This window comes from Lichenostomus cassidix, unplaced genomic scaffold (genome assembly GCF_008360975.1).
Source record: "Lichenostomus cassidix isolate B80296 unplaced genomic scaffold, HeHo_3.0 HiC_scaffold_36, whole genome shotgun sequence".
In the NCBI taxonomy this organism is placed as follows: domain Eukaryota; kingdom Metazoa; phylum Chordata; class Aves; order Passeriformes; family Meliphagidae; genus Lichenostomus; species Lichenostomus cassidix.
Genome location: NW_028147270.1, coordinates 1,074,477 through 1,094,304, shown reverse-complemented (window position 1 = coordinate 1,094,304; position 19,828 = coordinate 1,074,477). Strand labels below are relative to the sequence as shown.

The 19,828-nt window shown below is 54.8% G+C and overlaps 1 protein-coding gene across 1 annotated transcript; it reads left to right on the top strand.

The window, feature by feature from the left end:
* Positions 1 to 1,170: 1,170 nt before the first annotated feature.
* Positions 1,171 to 19,814, top strand: SPNS1 (SPNS lysolipid transporter 1, lysophospholipid). The gene is made up of 13 exons (XM_085044478.1): positions 1,171 to 1,237; positions 3,618 to 3,818; positions 5,153 to 5,218; positions 6,111 to 6,247; positions 7,546 to 7,697; positions 8,500 to 8,566; positions 9,430 to 9,575; positions 12,159 to 12,314; positions 13,670 to 13,859; positions 16,077 to 16,142; positions 16,832 to 16,930; positions 18,599 to 18,773; positions 19,582 to 19,814. The coding sequence occupies exons 2-13, from the start codon at positions 3,638 to 3,640 to the stop codon at positions 19,788 to 19,790; spliced, it is 1,644 nt and encodes a 547-aa protein (XP_084900604.1). The 5' UTR covers positions 1,171 to 1,237; positions 3,618 to 3,637; the 3' UTR covers positions 19,791 to 19,814.
* The last annotated feature ends 14 nt before the right edge of the window (positions 19,815 to 19,828 follow it).

Genomic DNA, 19,828 nt, shown 5'->3' with positions numbered 1-19,828 from the left:
TCCCAGTATGGAAAATGGGAAACCAGTGAAACCAGTACGGAAAATGGAAAACCAGTAAGGAAAAATGTGAATTCCAGTTAAACCAGTATGGGAAATTGGGAAACCAGTATGGGAAATGGGAATTCCAGTAAAACCAGTAAGGGAAAATGGGAATTCCAGTGAAACCAGTAAGGAAATGGGAAACCAGTAAGGGGAAGTGGGAAACCAGTAAAGAAAAATGGGAATTCCAGTGAAACCAGTATGGGAAAATGGGAAACCAGTAAGGGAAATGGGAAACCAGTAAGGGGAAGTGCGAAACCAGTATGGGAAATGGGAATTCCAGTGAAACCAGTAAAGGAACTGGGAATTCCAGTGAAACCAGTAAGGGAAAATGGGAAACCAGTGAAACCAGTATGGAAAATGGAAATTCCAGTTAAACCAGTATGGAAAATGGGAAACCAGTAAGGGAAATTGGGAAACCAGTGAAACCAGTATGGGAAATGGGTCCCTAACTGGTCCCAAACTGGTCCCAAACTGGTCCAAACTGGTGTGATCTGGGTCCAAACTGGTCTGCACTGGGTCCAAACTGGTCCCTAACTGGCCCAAACTGGTCTCAAACTGGACAAAACTGGCCTGAACTGGTCCGAATTGGTCAAAATTGGTCCCAAACTGGTCCAAACTGGTCCCAAACTGGTCCGAATTGGGTCAAACTGGGTCTAAACTGGTCCCAGACTGGCCCAAACTGGGTCCAAACTGGTCTAAACTGGTCCAAACTGGTCCGAATTGGCCCAAACTGGTCTCTAACTGGCCCAAACTGGGTCCAAACTGGTCTGAACTGGTCCGAATTGGCCAAAATCGGTCCCAAACCGGGTCCAAACTGGTTTCAAACTGGTCCGAACTGGTGCGAACTGGGCCATACTGGTCCCAAACTGGTCCGAATTCGCCCAAACTGGTCCGAATTGGCCCAAATCGGCCCCAAACTGGCCCAAACTGGTCCCAACTGGTCCCAATTCGCCCAACCCAGTCTCTCCGCGGCCGCTCGGTGGGCGGAGCCTCGCCTAAGCCCCGCCCCCTGCCCTGACCACGCCCCTCAGCCAATCAGCGCCCAGCAGGCGGGGGCAGGACGCCCGTTAGCCAATCAGCGGCGAGAATCGGCCGAGGGGGAGCGGCAGCCAATCAGCGCGGGGTTTGGGCTCGGTCACATGACCAGGGATCACGTGGGGCTCGGAGGTCACGTGGGCGCGGCGCGGGCGCAGCGGTAAAGAAGGAAATTTGGGGATTTTGGGGAAATTTGGGGAATTTTTGGGGAATTTTTGGGATTTGGGAGGTTCGGGGGGGTCAGGGGGAATGGGGGAGGGAAATCCCGCCGGGAAATTTGGGATTTTTGGGGGATTTTTGGGATATTTGGGGATTTTTGGGGATATTTGGGAGGAAATTTGGGGATTTTTTGGGAATTTTTTGGGGAATTTTTGGGGATTTTTGGGGAATTTTTGGGATTTGGGAGGTTCGGGGGGGGTCAGGGGGGATGGGGGAGGGAAATCCCGCCGGGAAATTTGGGAATTTTGGGATATTTGGGGATTTTTGGGGTAATTTGGGAGGAAATTTGGGGATTTTTTGGGATTTTTTTTGGGAATTTTGGGGGATTTTGGGGGAATTTGGGGGAGTTTTGGGGATTTGGAGGGTCAGGGGGGATCGGGGAGGAAAATCCCGGCAGGAAATTTGGGAATTTTGGGATTTTTGGAGAATTTGGGGGAATTCGGGGAGTTCCGGAGGGAAAACTGGGGGAAATTTTGGGAATTTTTTGGGAATTTTGGGGAATTTTTGGGGATTTGGGAGGTTCGGGGGGATCGGGAGGGATCGGGGAGAGAAATCCCGGCGGGAAATTTTGGGAATTTGGGGGAAAATTTGGGGATTTTGGGAAATTTTGGGGGATTTTGGGGAAAATTTTGGGAATTTGGATAAAATTTGGGGATTTTTGGGGAATTTTTTTGGAATTTTTTTTAATTTTGGGGGATCAGGGAGGTCTCGGGAGGGAAATCCCGGCAGGAAATTTCGGGATTTTGGGGGAAATTTTGGGGGAATTTGGGGGATTTTGAGTTGTTCTGAAGGGAAAATTTGGGATTTTTTTGGAATTTTTGGGGATTTTTGGGGATTTTTTTGGGATTTGGAGGGTCAGGGGGGATCGGGGAGGGAAATCCCGGCAGGAAATTTGGGAATTTTGGGAGAATTTTGGGATTTTTGGGGAGAAATTTTGGGATTTTGGGGGAATTTGGGAGGAAATTTTGGGATTTTTTGGGGATTTTTTGGGGAAATTTGGGATGTTCCGGAGAGAAATTTGGGGATTTTTGGGGGATTTTGAGGTTTTTCCGATGAATTTTGGGGTCCTTGAGGGGATTTTGGGGTTCCTGGGGAGAATTTTGGGAGGATTTGGAGGATTTTTGGGATTTCGAGGTGATTTTTTGGGGTTTCCCCAATGAATTTTGGGGCATTTTGGGAGGATTTTGGGAGGATTTTTGGGATCCTGATGGAATTTTGGTTTTTCCCAATAAATTTGGATAATTTTTGAATTTCCCATAAATTTTTTGGATAATTTTGGTTTTTCCCATTAAATTTGGGCGTTTTTGAGTTTTTCCCAATAAATTTGGATAATTTTGGTTTTTTCCCCATTAAATTTGGGGATTTCCCAATAAATTTTGGGTGATTTTTGGGAGGATTTTTGGGATCCTGATGGAATTTTGGTTTTTCCCAATAAATTTCGGATAATTTTTCCCAATAAATTTTGGGGATTTTTGGGTTTTTCCCAATGAATTTTGGGGATTTTGGATAATTTTGGTTTTTCCCAATAAATTTTTGGGTTTTTTCCCCAATGAACTTTGGGTAAATTTTGGGATTTTGGCTAATTTTGGGATTTTCCCAATCAAATTTGGGTAAATTTTGGCTAATTTTGGCTAATTTTGGGATTTTTCCAATCAAATTTGGCTAATTTTGGGATTTCCCATAAATTTTGGGGATTTTTAGGATTTTCCCAATAAAATTTGGGTAAATTTTGGCTAATTTTGGGATTTTGGCTAATTTTGATTTTTCCCAATAAATTTTGGGATTTGTCCAATGAAATTTGGCTAATTTTGGGATTTTGGATAATTTTGATTTTTCCCAATGAATTTGGGTAAATTTTGGATAATTTTGGGATTTTTCTCAATCAATTTTGGCTAATTTTGGGATTTTGGCTAATTTTGATTTTTCCCAAAAAATTTTGGGATTTTGGCGAATTTTGGGATTTTTCTCAATAAATTTTGGCTAATTTTGGGATTTTCTCAATAAAATTTGGGATAATTTTTGGCTAATTTTGGGATTTTTCCAATCAATTTTGGCTAATTTTGATTTTTCCCAACAAATTTGGGATAATTTTGGCTAATTTTGGGATTTTGGCTAATTTTGATTTTTCCCAATAAATTTTGGGTAAATTTTGGCTAATTTTGGGATTTTTCTCAATAAATTTTGGCTAATTTCGGTTTTTCCCAATAAAATTTGGGTAAATTTTGGCTAATTTTGGGATTTTGGCTAAATTTGGGATTTTTCCCAATCAATTTGGGCTAATTTTGGCTAATTTCGGTTTTTCCCCTCCCCCCCCCCTCCAGGTTCCGCCCCTCCCCCACCCATGGCCTCCCCCTGCCCCTCCCCCACCCTGGCGCGCCCCGATGACGTCACGGTGGGGGCGGGGCCGCGGCGCGATGACGTCAGGGGCAAGGCCACGCCCCCCGCGCCCCGCCCCCAGCTCAGCGTGCTGGTGCTCTGCTTAATTAACCTCCTTAATTACATGGACAGGTTCACCGTGGCAGGTGGGGGAGGGGCTTCATTAATGAGCGTTAATTAGCTGATTGGGATCGTTAATTAATGGGGAGGGGGTGGGGGAGGGGCCAAGGGGGATGCTAATTAGCCTTAATGACCTGGGAAGGGGTGGGGGAGGGGCTAATGAGGCTCGTTAATTGATTGGGGAGGGTGGGGGAGGGGCTTGGGATATGCTAATTGACCTTAATTACTTGGACGGGGTGGGGGAGGGGGCATGGGATGCGCTAATTAACCTTGGTGGGGTGGGGCTCGGGTTATGCTAATTAGCTCATTAATTAATCAGGAAGGTGTGGGGAGGGCATAGCAGGTGGGAGGGCTTTTGTTCTGCTAATTAACCTCCTTAATTAGTGGGAGGGTGGGGAGGGGCTCGGGAGGTGCTAATTAACCTTAGTGGGAGGGGCCAGGGGTGGGGGAGGGGCTCGTGTTGTGCTAATTAAGCTCATTAATTGATGAGGAGGGTGTGGGGGAGGGGCATAGGGTGGGGGAGGGGCTGGGGATGTGCTAATTAACCTCCTTAATTAATTGATAGGGTAGGGGGTGCGGGGTGGGGGAGGGGCTTTTGGTATGCTAATTAAGCTCATTAATTAAACTGGAGGGGTGGGGGAGGGGCTTGGGATATGCTAATTAGCCTTAATTAATTTGGCAGGTGTGGGGGAGGGGCTAGTGCTCTGCTTAATTAACCTCATTAGTTAATCAGCACCTCCTTAATTAGCTGGGCAGGTCGGGTGGGGGAGGGGCTGGACCTGGGATTAATTAACCTTAATTAATTGGGTAGGGGTGGGGGAGGGGCTTGTGTTATGCTAATTAATCTCATTAATTAATCCAGTAGGGGTGGGGGAGGGGCTCAGGCGAGGTGGGCGTGGCTCATGCTATGCTAATTCATTTCTTCAATTAATTTGAGTTAATTAACTAACTGGAATTAATTGTTTGGGCAGGGTGGGGGAGGGGCTCGGGATGTGCTAATTAAGTTCCTTAATTAGTGGGAAATAATTAGTTAGAATGAACTAAGTGGGCAGGGTGGGGGAGGGGCTCAGGAGATGCTTATTAAATTCCTCAATTAATTTGAGTTAATTAACTGATTGGAATGAATTAATTGGGCAGGGTGGGGGAGGGGCTCACGCTGTGCTAATGAAATCCCTCAATTAATTGGAATTAATTAATTAATTGGAATTAACCAATCGGGGAGGGTGGGGGAGGGGCTCGGGATGTGCTAATTAGGCTCATTAATTAACACGAAAGGCGTGGCTGGCTGGGCGTGTCCCGGAAGTGGGCGTGTCCCGGAAGTGGGTCACGTGGTCACCCCAAGCCCCTCCCCCCCCGCCAGGTGTTCTCCCGGAAGTTGAGGATTATTTTGGGATCGGCGACAGCAGCTCGGGGCTGCTGCAGACAGGTGAGACACGCCCACTTCCGGCCACGCCCACTTCCGGCCACACCCACATTTGGCGCCAAACATTCTCTTCATTTTGGGGCTTTTTTAGGGATTTTTTTTTGGGATTTTTAGGGTCTTTTTTTGGGGATTTTGTTGGGTTTTTCAGGATTTTTTTGGTTTTTTTTGGGGGGATTTTTTTGGGGGGTTTTTGGGGGATTTTTTGGGATTTTTTTGGGTGGTTTTTTGGGATTTTGGGGTTTTTTTGGCGATTTTTCAGGGGGTTTTGGGTGGTTTTGGGGTGGTTTTTTTTTGTTTTTTAGGGATTTTTTGTTATTTTTTATTTTTGGGGGATTTTTCAGGATTTTTTTTGGGTTTTTTGGGAATTTTTTTGGGGGGGGATTTTTTGTTTTTTGGCGGAATTTTTGGGGGGTTTTCAGGGGATTTTTTGGGATTTTTTTTTTGGGATTTCTTTGGCATTCTTTTTAGGATTTTTTGGGGATTTTGTTTTGTAATTTTTGGGATTTTTTTTGGATTTTTTGGTTTTTCCCTCACCTGTCCCACCTGTCCCGCAGTGTTCATCAGCAGTTTGGGTTGATTTTTGGGGTTTTTTGGGTGGTTTTGGGGGATTTTTTTGGGGTTTTTTTTGATGTTTATGGATATTTTCTGGTGGGATTTTTTGGGGATTTTTTTTGGGATTTTTTTTTGGGATTTTTTGGTTTTTCCCTCACCTGTCCCTAGTGTTCATCAGCAGCTTGGGTTGATTTTCAGAGAATTTGGGGTGATTTTTTTTTTATTTTTATGGATTTTTCCGGGGATTTTTTTGGGATTTTTTTTCGGGATTTTTTTCAGGATTTTTTTTGGGATTTTTTTGGTAATTTCTGGTTTTTCCCTCACCTGTCCCACCTGTCCCTAGTGTTCATCAGCAGTTACCTGGTCCTGGCCCCAGTTTTCGGGTTCCTGGGCGATCGGCACAGCAGGAAGAAGCTGCTGGCGTTGGGACTGGCGCTGTGGTCAGGAGTCACCTTGGCCACCAGCTTCGTGCCACCCCAGGTGAGACACACTGGGGACACCTGGGGACACCTGGGGACACACCTGGGGACATTGGGGACAGCTAGGGACATTGGGGACACACCTGGGGACATTGGGGACACCTGGGGACATTGGGGATACCTGGGACACACTTGGGGACATCTGGGGATACCTGGGGACATTGGGGACTCACCTGGGGACACCTGGGGACACCTGGGGACACACCTGGGGACATTGGGGACACATTGGGGACACACCTGGGGACACCTGAGGGCATCTGGGGACAGCTGGGGACACCTGGGACACACCTGGGGACATTGGGGACACACCTGAGACACACCTGGGACATCTGAGATACACCTGGGGACACACCTGGGGATACCTGAGACACACCTGGGGACACCTGGGGACATTGGGGACACACCTGGGGACACCTGAAGGCACCTGGGGACATTGGGGACACACCTGAGACACACCTGGGGACATCTGGGACGTCTGAGATATGCCTGGGGATATTGGGGACACACCTGGGGACATCTGGGGATACCTGAGACACACCTGGGGACATTGGGGACACACCTGGGGACACCTGAGACACACATGGGACACACCTGGGGACACCTGGGGACATCTGGGGTCACCTGAGACACACCTGGGAGATAATTTTGGGGTCCTTGGGGGTCACTTGGGGAGATAATGAGGTGGGGGAGGGGTGGGGGAGGGGTGGGGGATGGGCAGTGATGATGATAACAGGGTGGGGGATGGGCATAGGGGTGTCCCTGACCCCTCGCCCCTCCCCCCAGCACTTTGGGGCTCTCCTGCCTGGCCAGGCACTGGTGGGGGATGGGCAGGGGTGCTGATAACCGGGTGGGGGATGGGCAGAGATGGTGATAGTGAGGTGGGGGATGGGCAGGGATGGTGATAGTGAGGTGGGGGATGGGCAGGGATGCAGATAACGGGGTGGGGGATGGGCAGGGATGGCTATAACCAGGTGGGGGATGGGCAGAGGTGGGTGGGGGATGGGCAGGGATGCAGATAACAAGGTGGGGGATGGGCAGAGGTGGGAATAGCCAGGTGGGGGATGGGCAGAGGTGGGTCAATGGGTGTCCCTGACCCCTCGCCCCTCCCCCCAGCACTTTGGCGCTCTCCTGGCGGGCCGGGCGCTGGTGGGGGTGGGGGAGGGGAGGGTGGGGGATGGGCAGGGATGCAGATAACTATATGGGGGATGGGCAGAGATACAAATAACAGGGTGGGGGATGGGAATAGCCAGGTGGGGGATGGGCAGATGGGGGTCTCTCACTCCCCGCCCCTCCCCCCAGCACTTCGGGGCTCTCCTGGCGGGCCGGGCGCTGGTGGGGGTGGGGGAGGCTGCGTACTCCACCTTGGCGCCGACGCTGGTCGCTGATCTGTTCCGCGGAGCTGCGCGGAGCCGAGCGCTGGGAGCGTTCTACCTGGCCGTGCCGCTCGGCAGGTGAGATGGGGGAGGGGACAGGTGTGCTACCTGGCCGTGCTGCTGGACAGGTGAGATGGGGAGGGGACAGGTGTTCTACCTGGCCATGCCGCTCGGCAGGTGAGACACGGGGGGAGGGGACAGGTGAGGGATGGGGGGACAGGTGAGGGGTGGGGAGGGGGCACAGGTGTTCTACCTGGCCGTGCTGCTCGGCAGGTGAGACACAGGGGGAGGGGACAGGTGATTTGGGGGTGGGGGAGGGGAGATTTGCAATGGGGGAGGGTGATTTGGGGTGGGGAGGGGCTGGTTCTACCTGGCCGTGCCGCTCGGCAGGTGAGATGGGGAGGGGTGATTTGGGTGGGGGAGGGGCTGGGAAAAATTCGGGGGTGGGGAGGGGCACAGGGAATGGGGGAGGGCACAGGGTGTGGGGAGGGGCAATGGAGGCGTGGGGGAGGAAATTTGGGATGGGGAGGGAATTGGGGATGGGAGGGTGGGAGTGGGGGAATGACGTTTCGGCGTGGGGGAGGGAAATGGGGGTGGGGAGGGGCTGGGAGATTCCAGAGTGGGAGGGGCGCAGAGGAAGGGGGAGGGGCGATTGGGGTGGGGCTGGAGGGGAAATTTCAGGGTGGGGGAGGGGCGATTGGGAAGTGGGGGGAGGGGCGATTCAGGGTGGGGGAGGGGCAAAGGGAGGAGGGGAGGAGCTATTGGGGTGGGGGAGGGGCGATTCAGGGTGGGGGAGGGGCAGAAATGGGGGCGGGGCTTTGGGGTGACCCCACCCCTCCCCCCACGTGACGTCACCCCTCTGCCCCTCCCCCCCCCCCAGCGGGCTGGGCTACATCGCGGGGTCAAAGGTCAAGGATCTGGCTGCTGATTGGCGCTGGGCGCTGAGGGTGAGTCCCCTCCCCCACCTTGACCCCCGGGTGACCCCTGGGTGACCTCTGACCCCTGAGTGACCCTGGACGACCCCAAAACCACCCCAGGTTTGACCCCTGGGTGACCTCTGACCCCAAATCCTCCCCCAGGAGCCTCAAATTCCCCCAAATTGTGACCCCTGAGTGACCTCTGAGTGACCCCTTGACCCCCAGGTGACCCTTCAGTGACTCTGGCTGACCTGTGACCCCCAGGTGACCCCTTGACCTGTTAGTGACCCTTCGTTGACCTCAGCTGACCTCTGATCCCTGAGTGACCCCTTGACCCCTGAATGACCTCTGACCCCCAGGTGACCCCTTGACCCCTCAGTGACCCATTGACCCCCCAGGTGACCCCTTGACCCCAGGTGACCCCTGGCTGACCTCTGAGCCCCCGCTGACCCCTGAGTGACCCCTTGACCCCCAGGTGACCCTGATGACCTCTGACACCTAGGTGACCCCTTGAGCTGTTTGTGACCCCTGAGTGACCCCCAGGTGACCCCAGGTGACCTCTGAGCCCCCAGGTGACCCCTGATTGACCTCTGAGCCCTGAGTGACCCCAAGTGACCCTTCAGTGACCCCGATGACTTCTGACCTTTCGGTGACCCCTTGACCTGTTAGTGACCTCAGGTGACCCAAGCTGGTCCTGAGTGACCCCAGGTGACCCTTCAGTGACCCCTGGCTGACCTCTGACCCCCAGGTGACCTCTTGACCCTTTAGTGTCCCATTGACCCCTGGATGACCCCTTGACCCCAGGTGACCCCAGGTGACCCTGAGTGACCCCAGGTGACCCCGGGTGACCCTTTGACCCCTGAGTGACCCCTGAGTGACCCCTTGACCCCCAGGTGACCCCAGTGCTGGGCCTGCTGGCTCTGCTGCTGCTGCTGACCATCGTCGCTGAGCCTCCCAGGGGAGCTCTGGAGAGTCCTGGAGTGACCTCTGAGCCCCTCCCCCACTCCTGGGGCCACGACCTGCGGCAGCTGGCCGGAAAGTGAGTGACCACAGTGACCACTGAGTGACCACTGACCAGTGAGTGACCAGTGAGTGACCACTGAGTGACCACTGAGTGACCAGTGACCATTGAGTGACCACTGACCAGTGAGTGACCAGTGACTGCTGAGTGACCAGTGAGTGACCACTGACCATTGAGTGACCACTGACCAGTGAGTGACCAGTGAGTGACCACTGAGTGACCATTGAGTGACCACTGAGTGACCATTGAGTGACCCTGAGTGATCATTGAGTGACTGATGAGTGACCAGTGAGTGATTACTGAGTGATCTTGAGTGACCAATGAGTGACCTCTGAGCCCCTCCCCCACTCCTGGGGCCACGACCTGCGGCAGCTGGCCGGAAAGTGAGTGACCACAGTGACCAGTGAGTGACCACTGAGTGACCATGAGTGACCAGTGAGTGACCACTGAGTGACCACTGAGTGACCAGTGACCAGTGAGTGACCAGTGAGTGACCAGTGGGTGACCAGTGGGTGACCAGAGTGACCACTGAGTGACCAGTGAGTGACCAGAGTGACCAATGAGTGACCCTGAGTGATCACTGACCATTGAGTGACCGATGGGTGACCAATGAGTGCTGAGTGACCACTGACCACTGAGTGACCAGTGAGTGACCAGAGTGACCACTGAGTGACCAGTGAGTGACCAGTGAGTGACCAGTGAGTGACCAGTGACCACTGAGTGACCACTGAGTGACCAGAGTGACCACTGAGTGACCAGTGAGTGACCAGTGAGTGACCAGTGAGTGACCACTGAGTGACCACTGAGTGACCAGTGAGTGACCACTGAGTGACCAGTGAGTGACCAGTGAGTGACCAGTGAGTGATCACTGAGTGACCAGTGAGTGACCACTGAGTGACCCTGAGTGACCAGTGAGTGACCAGTGAGTGACCCTGAGTGACCAGTGAGTGACCAGTGAGTGACCCTGAGTGACCAATGAGTGACCAGTGACCATTGAGTGACCAGTGAGTGACCAGTGAGTGACCATTGAGTGACCCTGAGTGACCAGAGTGACCAGTGAGTGACCAGTGAGTGACCACTGAGTGACCAGTGAGTGACCAGTGAGTGACCAGTGAGTGACCATTGAGTGACCAGAGTGACCACTGAGTGACCACTGAGTGACCGATGGGTGCTGAGTGACCATTGAGTGACCAATGAGTGACCAGTGAGTGACCACTGAGTGACCACTGAGTGACCACTGACCAGTGAGTGACCAATGAGTGACCAATGAGTGACCCTGAGTGACCAGTGAGTGACCAGTGGGTGACCACTGAGTGACCACTGAATGACCAATGGGTGACCACTGAGTGACCAGAGTGACCATCGAGTGACCAATGAGTGACCATTGAGTGACCATTGACTGCTGAGTGACCAATGAGTGACCACTGACCAATGGGTGACCAGTGAGTGACCCTGAGTGACCACTAACCTCAAGAGAAGTTTTGGGGACATTTTTGGGACATTTGGGGTGGATTTGAGCAATTTCGACACCGTTTTAGCCGTTTTTAGCTATTTTAACACTTTTTTTCGGGATTTTTTCCCAAAATTCCAACTTTTTCCCAAAATTCTGATCCCTCTGTCCCTCCAGCTGGACACTGCTGCTGTCCACCCTCAATGCCTTTGGATTTAGGGCATTTTTAACCCTTTCAATGCCGTTTTTAACCCTTTAAATGCCATTTTTAGCCATTTTATGCTACTTTAGAGCCGTTTTTTCGGGATTTCAGGAATTTTTTCCCAAAAATCCCGATTTTTTCCCCTTCCAGCTGGACACTGCTGCTGTCCACCCTCAAAGCCTTTGGATTTAGGCCATTTTTAACCCTTTCAATGCTTTTTTTTAACCCTTTCAATGCCGTTTCTAGCTACATTAACGCCTTTTTTGGGATTTTTTCCCAAAATCCCGATTTTTCCCCCAAATCTCTACCTTTTCTCGTTCCCAGCCGGACGCTGGTGCTGTCCACTCTGGGCTTCACGGCCGTGGCTTTTGTCCCTGAGTGTCCCCAAGGGTGGATTTTAACCATTTCAACGCCACTTTTAACCATTTCAACGCCCTTTTTAACCCTTTCGGTGCCATTTTATGCTATTTTAATGCCGTTTCTTTGGGATTTTTTCCCAAAATTCCAATTTTTTTCCCCAAATCTCTACCTTTTCTCGTTCCCAGCCGGACGCTGGTGCTGTCCACTCTCAATGCCCTTGGATTTAGACCATTTTTAACCCTTTCAACGCCATTTTTAACCCTTTAAACGCGTTTTTTTGCCGTTTTTAGCTACTTTAACACAGTTTTTTTGGGATTTCGGGAATTTTTTCCCAAAATCCCGATTTTTTTTCCCTTCCAGCCGGACGCTGCTGCTGTCCACGCTGGGTTCACGGCCGTGGCCTTTGTCGCCAGGTGTCCCCAAGGGCGATTTGGGTCATTTTAACTCTTTTTAACCATTTCAACGCCTTTTTTAACCCTTTCGGTGCCGTTTTTAACCCTTTCAGTGCCGTTTTTAGCTACTTTAACACCATTTTCTCGGGATTTTTTTCCCAAAAATCCCAACTTTTCTGATCTCTCTGTCCTTCCAGCCGGACGCTGGTGCTGTCCACTCTGGGCTTCACGGCCGTGGCGTTTGTGACCGGCGCGCTGGCGCTCTGGGCTCCGGCCTTCCTGTTCCGAGTGCGGCTGGCCAGGGGGGAGGGGCAGCCCTGCCGGGGGGGGAGGAGATGTCAGGGGGATGAGAGGTGGGTGAGGGACTGGGAGGGACTGGGAGGGACTGGGAGGGACTGGGAGGGAACTGGAATGGATTGGGATTGAACTGGGAGGCATTGGGATTGAACTGGGAGGCATTGGGAGGGACTGGGAGGGACTGGGAATCCAAACTGGGGGGACTGGGAGGGACTGGTTTGTACTGGGACGGACTGGGATGGACTGGGAGGGAACTGGGAGGGAACTGGGAGGGACTGGGATTGGACTGGGAGGAGATTGGGAGGAGCTGGGAGGGATTGGGAGGGACTGGGAACCTGAACTGGGGATACTGGGAGGGACTGGAAGGGACGGGGAGGGACTGGGAATGGACTGGGAGGGACTGGGAGGGAACTGGGAATCCAAACTGGGGGGACTGGGAGAGACTGGGATTGAACTGGGATGGACTGGGATGGACTGGGAGGGAACTGGGAGGGACTGGGATTGGACTGGGAGGGATTGGGAGGGACTGGGAACCTGAACTGGGGATACTGGGAGGGACTGGAAGGGACGGGGAGGGACTGGGAATGGACTGGGAGGGACTGGGAGGGAACTGGGATGGCGAACTGGGGGGACTGGGAGGGAACTGGGATTGAACTGGGATGGACTGGGATGGACTGGGAGGGAACTGGGAGGGACTGGGATTGGACTGGGAGGGATTGGGAGGGACTGGGAACCTGAACTGGGGATACTGGGAGGGACTGGAAGGGACGGGGAGGGACTGGGAATGGACTGGGAGGGACTGGGAGGGAACTGGGAATCCAAACTGGGGGGACTGGGAGGGACTGGGGATACTGGGAGGGACTGGGAGGGGATTGGGATGGACTGGGATTAACTGGGAGGGACTGGGAATGGACAGGGAGGGACTGGGAATCCAAACTGGGGGGACTGGGAGAGACTGGGAGGGAACTGGGATGGACTGGGGGGACTGACTTGTACTGGGAGGGGATTGGGATGGACTGGGATTGAACTGGGAGGGACTGGGAGGAGCTGGGAGGGACTGGGAACCCAAACTGGGGATACTGGGAGGGACTGGGAGGAACTGGGACAGACTGGGAGGGACTGGGAACTCAAACTGGGAAGGAACTGGGAGCCCAAACTGGGCAAAGTGGGAGGGACTGGGAGGGACTGGGGACACAAACTGGGCAAACTGGGAGCACTGGGAACCCGAACTGGGCTAACTGGGAGCACTGGGAAGGGTTGGGAACCCAAACTGGGCATACTGGGAGCACTGGGGGGCATTTGGGGGTCAATGACAGGGTGGGGGAGGGGCAATGGGGGGGTGAATCGGGGATGGGGGAGGGGCAGCAGGGGACAGGTCACCCCGTGACCTTTGCCCTCTCCCCTCCCCCAGCCTGCTGTTCGGCGCGCTGACCTGCAGCTCGGGGGTGCTGGGGGTGGGGCTGGGGGCGGAGCTTTCCCGCAGGCTCCGCCCACAGCACCCCCGGGCCGACCCGCTGCTGTGCGCGGGGGGATTGCTGGGGGGAGCGCCGTGCCTGCTGCTGGCCCTGCTCTGCGCCCAGCCCTGCCCCCCCGCCGCCTACGTGAGAAACTGGGGGCACTGGGATAGACTGGGAGGGACTGGGATGGAGTTTGGGGTCACTGGGATAGACTGGGATAGAGTGGGAGTGGATTGGGATAGACTGGGATGAAGTGGAATTGACTGGGAGGGGATTGGGAGGGACTGGGAGGACACTGGGAGGAGATTTGGGGTCACTGGGAGGCACTGGGATGAACTGGGACATACTGGGGGGAGCGCCGTGCCTGCTGCTGGCCCTGCTCTGCGCCCAGCCCTGCCCCCCCGCCGCCTACGTGAGACACTGGGATGGACTGGGATATACTGGGAGGGACTGGGATGGACTGGGAGGTTACTGGGGGGAGATTTGGGGTCATTAGGAGGGACTGGGATAGACTGGGATGGACTGGGAGCAGATTGGGATAGGCTGGGATACACTGGGATAGACTGGGAATGGATTGGGAGGGGACTGGGATAGACTGGGAGGAGATTTGGAGTCACTGGGATAGACTGGGAAAGGATTGGGAGGGACTGGGAGGGACTGGGAGGGGACTGGGGGTCACTGGGAGGGGATTTGGGAGTCACTGGGAGGCACTGGGATGAACTGGGATATACTGCTGCTGGCCCTGCTCTGCGCCCAGCCCTGCCCCCCCGCCGCCTACGTGAGACACTGGGGGCACTGGGATAGACTGGGAGGGACTGGGATATACTGGGAGGGGGTTTGGGGTCATTGGGATACAGTGGGAAGGGATTGGGAGGGACTGGGATAAAGTGGGATGGACTGCGAGGGGATTGGGGGAGACTAGGAGGGGATTTAGGGTCACTGGGAGGGACTGGGATATACTGGGAGGGGATTGGGAGTGACTGGGAGACCATTTGGGGTCACTGGGAGGGACTGGGATAGACTGGGATGAACTGGGAGCAGATTGGGATAGGCTGGGATAGACTGGGATACAGTGGGAAGGGATTGGGATACACTGGGAGGGACTGGGAGGAGGATTTGGGGTCATTGGGAGGGACTGGGATAGACTGGGAGCAGATTGGGATGGACTGGGATACACTGGGATAGACTGGGAGGGGACTGGGAGGGACTGGGAGGTCACTGGGAGGAGATTTGGGGTCACTGGGATAGACTGGGATATACTGGGATGGACTGGGAGCAGATTGGGATAGGCTGGGATACAGTGGGAGGGGATTGGGATGGACTGGGATGAAGTGGGATTAACTGGGAGGGGATTGGGAGGGACTGGGAGGTCACTGGGAGGAGGTTTGGGGTCACTGGGAGGGACTGGGATATACTGGGATGGACTGGGAGCAGATTGGGATAGGCTGGGATACACTGGGATAGAGTGGGAATGGATTGGGAGGGGACTGGGATAGACTGGGAGGAGATTTGGAGTCACTGGGATAGACTGGGAAAGGATTGGGAGGGACTGGGAGGCACTGGGATGAACTGGGATATACTGGGGGGGACTGGGATATACTGGGAGCAGATTGGAAGTCATTGGGATAGACTGGGATAGACTGGGAGTGGATTGGGATAGACTGGGAGGGGATTGGGAGGGACTGGGAGGTCACTGGGATGAGATTTGGGGTCACTGGGATATACTGGGAGGAGATTTGGAGTGACTGGGATAGACTGGGAAAGGATTGGGATGGACTGGGATATACTGGGAGGGGATTGGGAGTGACTGGGATATACTGGGAGGGGATTGGGAAGCACTGGGATAGACTGAGCTGGACTGGGATATACTGGGATGGACTGGGAGGGGACTGGGGGTCACTGGGAGGGGATTGGGGGTTACTGGGAGGCACTGGGATGAACTGGGAGGGGATTAGGATGGACTGCAAGGGGACTGGGATGAACTGGGAGGAACTGGGATGAACTGGGATGGGATTTGGGGTCACTGGGATGAACTGGGAGGAACTGGGATGAACTGGGAGGGGATTTAAGGTCACTTGGATGAACTGGGATGAACTGGAATGAACTGGGATATGAACTGGGATGAACTGGGATGAACTGGGAGGGGATTTAGGGTCACTGGGATGAACTGGGATGAACTGGGATGAACTGGGATATGAACTGGGATGAACTGGGAGGAACTGGGATGAACTGGGATGAACTGGGATGAACTGGGAGGGGATTTGGGGTCAGTGGGATATGAACTGGGATGAACTGGGAGGAACTGGGTTGAACTGGGATGAACTGGGATGAACTGGGAGCTCACCCACTCTCTCCCCTCAGGTTTTCATCTTCCTGGGTGAAACTCTCCTGTCGCTGAACTGGGCGATCGTGGCTGACATCTTACTGGTGAGACTGGGAGGGACTGGGAGGCACTGGGAGGGACTGGGAGGGGGTTTGGGGAGACTGGGATAAACTGGGAGGGACTGGGAGGGATTGGGAGGAACTGGGAGACACTGGGAGTGCATTGGAATGAACTAGCAGGGAATTGGGAGGGAACTGGGAGTTACTGGGATGAACTGGGAGGGACTGGGATGAACTGGGAGGGAACTGGGAGTTACTGGGATGAACTGGGGGGGTTACTGGTGTTACTGGGATGAACTCGGAGGGAACTGGGGGTTACTGGCATGAACTGGGAGGGGACTGGGGGTTACTGGGAAGGAACTGGGGGTTACTGTGATGAACTGGGAGGGAACTGGGAGTCACTGGGATGAACTGGGAAGGAACTGGGAGGCCACTGGAGGAAACTGGGAGGGAACTGGGGGTTATTTGGATGAACTGGGAGGGACTGGGAGTTACTGGGATGAACTGGGAGGGTTACTGGTGTTACTGGGAAGGAACTGGGGGTTACTGGGATGAACTGGGAGGAACTGGGAGTCACTGGAATGAACTGGGATGAATTGGGAAGGAACTGGGAGTCACTGGAATGAACTGGGAGGGAACTTCGGGTTACTGGGATGAACTGGGAGGCAACTGGAGGTCACTGGGATGCCCCCAGTCCCCTCCCAATCCCTCCCAGTAACACCAGTCCCTCCCAGTACGTGGTTCCTCCTCCCCGGCGCTCCACGGCCGAAGCTCTGCAGATCGTCGCTTCCCACTTACTGGGAGATGCTGGGAGTCCTTACCTGGTGGGACTGGTGAGACTGGGAGGGACTGGGAGGGACTGGGAATCCAAATTGGGTAAACTGGGATGGACTGGGAGGGACTGGGATGGACTGGGAATCCAAATTGGGTAAACTGGGATGGACTGGGAGGGACTGGGAGGGAAGTGGGAGGAACTGGGATGGACTAGGAATGAACTGGGAGGGACTGGGATGGACTGGGAGGAACTGGAAATGGACTAGGAGGGAACTGGGATGGACTGGGAGGGACTGGGAGGGACTAAGACCCCATACTGGGAGCACTGGATCCTTACTGGTTCTTACTGGGAGCACTGGAAGACCACTGGGTTCATACTGGGAGTGCACTGGGTCCTTACTGGTCCATACTGGGAACACTGGGAAGGCCTTAGGTCCATACTGGGAACACTGGGAGGGCTCTAGGCCCGTACTGGTCCATACTGGGAGCACTGGGAGCACACTGGGGACACTGAGGGGGACACTGAGAGCACTGGGGAGACACTGGGAGGGCACTGGGTCCTTACTGGTCCGTACTGGGAGCACTGGGAGGGGCGGGGCCTGCTCCCCTCACGATCTTCCCGCCATTTTTTGGCTTCGCCCCCTTCAGGTGAGTGACAGCTGGGGACTCTGTGGAGCTCTGAGGGTACTGGGGCCTTACTGGTCCATACTGGGAGCACTGGGAGAGCACTGGGGACACTGAGGGGGACACTGAGAGCACTGGGGAGACACTGGGAGGGCACTGGGTCCCTACTGGTCCGTACTGGGAGCACTGGGAAGGCTCCAGGCCTGTACTGGTGGGTCAGGCCTGCTCCCCTCACGATCTTCCCGCCTTTTTTGGCCCCGCCCCTTCAGGTGAGTGACAGCTGGGGACTGTGAGGAGCTCTGAGGGCACTGGGAGCACTGGGGCTGTACTAGTCCGTACTGGGAGCACTGGGAGGACACTGGGGACATACTGGGAGCACTGGGAAGGCTCTAGGCCTGTACTGGTCCATACTGGGAGCACTGGGAGGGGCGGGGCCTGCTCCCCTCACGATCTTCCCGCCATTTTTGGCTCCGCCTCCTTCAGGTGAGTGACAGCTGGGGACTCTGAGGAGCTCTGAGGGCACTGGGGCTGTACTGGTCCATACTGGGAGCACTGGGAGGACACTAGGGACATACTGGGAGAGCACTGGGAAGGCACTGGGTCCTTACTGGTCCATACTGGGAGCACTGGGAGGGGCGGGGCCTGCTCCCCTCACGATCTTCCCGCCATTTTTTGGCTCGGCCTCCTTCAGGTGAGTGACAGCTGGGGACTGTGAGGAGCTCTGAGGGTACTGGGGCCTTACTGGTCTATACTGGGAGCACTGGGAAGGCTCTGGGGACACTGAGGGGGACACTGAGAGCACTGGGGAGACACTGGGAGGGCACTGGGCCCATACTGGTCCATACTGGGAGCACTGGGAGGGGCGGGGCCTGCTCCCCTCACGATCTTCCCGCCATTTTTGGCTCCGCCCCTTCAGGTGAGTGACAGCTGGGGACTGTGAGGAGCTCTGAGGGTACTGGGGCCTTACTGGTCCACACTGGGAGGACTAAGAGAGTACTGAGGCCATACTGGGAGCACTGGGAGGGCACTGGGCCCATACTGGTCCCTACTGGGAGCACTGGGAAGGCACCGGAGGGTGTCAAACCGTCTCTCCCCTCACGCAGGTCAGCGACGCGCTGGGCGGCGGCGCCTCGGCCGTCTCGTACCAGCAGGGAGCCGGAGCGCTCCGCCGGGCGCTGCTGCTGCTGCCGTTCGCCGCCGCGCTGGGAGGAGCGGCGTTCCTGGCCGCCGGCAACACTCTGCCCAGGGACAGGCGGAGAGCGAGGAGGGAGGCCCGCGGTGAGAGAGCGCCGCCTGGCGGGCTGGAGGACCGGCTGGGTGGGGGGGTATGGGGAGGGGAGGTGGCGCCACCTAGCGGATGGGAGGACCTCCGTGGTGGGAGGTTATGGGGAGGGGATGTGGCGCCGCCTAGCGGGCGGGAGGACCCTGAGGGGAGGGGGATGGGGGGAACCCAGAGACCCCTATAGAACCTTCTAGAACTCTGTGGGACCCCATAGAGCCCCACAGAACCCCACAGAATCTGATAGAATCCCATAGAATCCCATAAAACCCCACAGAGGCCCATAGAACTCAATGGAATCCCATAGAACTCCATAGAACCCGAAAAATACCCACCAAACCCCATAGAACACTGTAAAACCCCATGAAACCCCATAAAACCCTATAGAATCCCCAAAAAACCCCATAGGACCCTATAGAACTCCGTAGGACTCTCTAGGACCCTATAAAACCCCATAGCTCCCCACAGAACCCCATAAAACGCCACAAAACCCCATAAAACCCCACAAAAACCCCCCAAAACCCCATAAAACCCCACAAAACCCACAAAACCCCCACAAAACCCCATAAACCCCCACAAAACCCTCAAAACCCCACAAACCCCACCAACCGCCTCCAAAACCCCATAAAAACCCCACAAACCCCATAAAACCCCACAAATGCCCCAAAACCCCATAAAACCCCCAAAACCCCCCAAAACCCCACAAAACCCCCACATAACCCCATAAAATGCCACAAAACCCCATAAAACCCTCCAAAAACCCCTCAAAACACCCCAAAAACCCCCCAAATCCCCCAAATCCCACAGGTCTCCCCCCGGACGGCGACGATCCCGAGGATGACCTCATCGATGACCTCACCGGTGACCCCAAAATTGACCCCAAAAGTGACCCCACAGGTGACCCCACAGGTGACCCCACAGGTGACCCCACAGGTGACCCCACAGCCATCGTGGTGCCACCAGGAGGAAGAGGACGGAAACCCCGAAAAGTGCCTGTGGCTCACATCCTGGCCTGAGCCACCCCAAAATCTGGGGGGGCTGACCCTTAAAATTT

What these genes read in the sequence shown, in the direction of transcription:
- SPNS1 (XM_085044478.1), top strand. Translation starts at nt 3,638, where the DNA reads ATGGCCTCCCCCTGCCCCTCCCCCACCCTGGCGCGCCCCGATGACGTC. An exon ending in CCAGCTTCGTGCCACCCCAG is followed by an intron (nt 6,248 to 7,545) that starts GTGAGACACACT and finishes CCCTCCCCCCAG; the next exon opens with CACTTCGGGGCTCTCCTGGC. An exon ending in CCTGCCCCCCCGCCGCCTAC is followed by an intron (nt 13,860 to 16,076) that starts GTGAGAAACTGG and finishes CTCTCCCCTCAG; the next exon opens with GTTTTCATCTTCCTGGGTGA.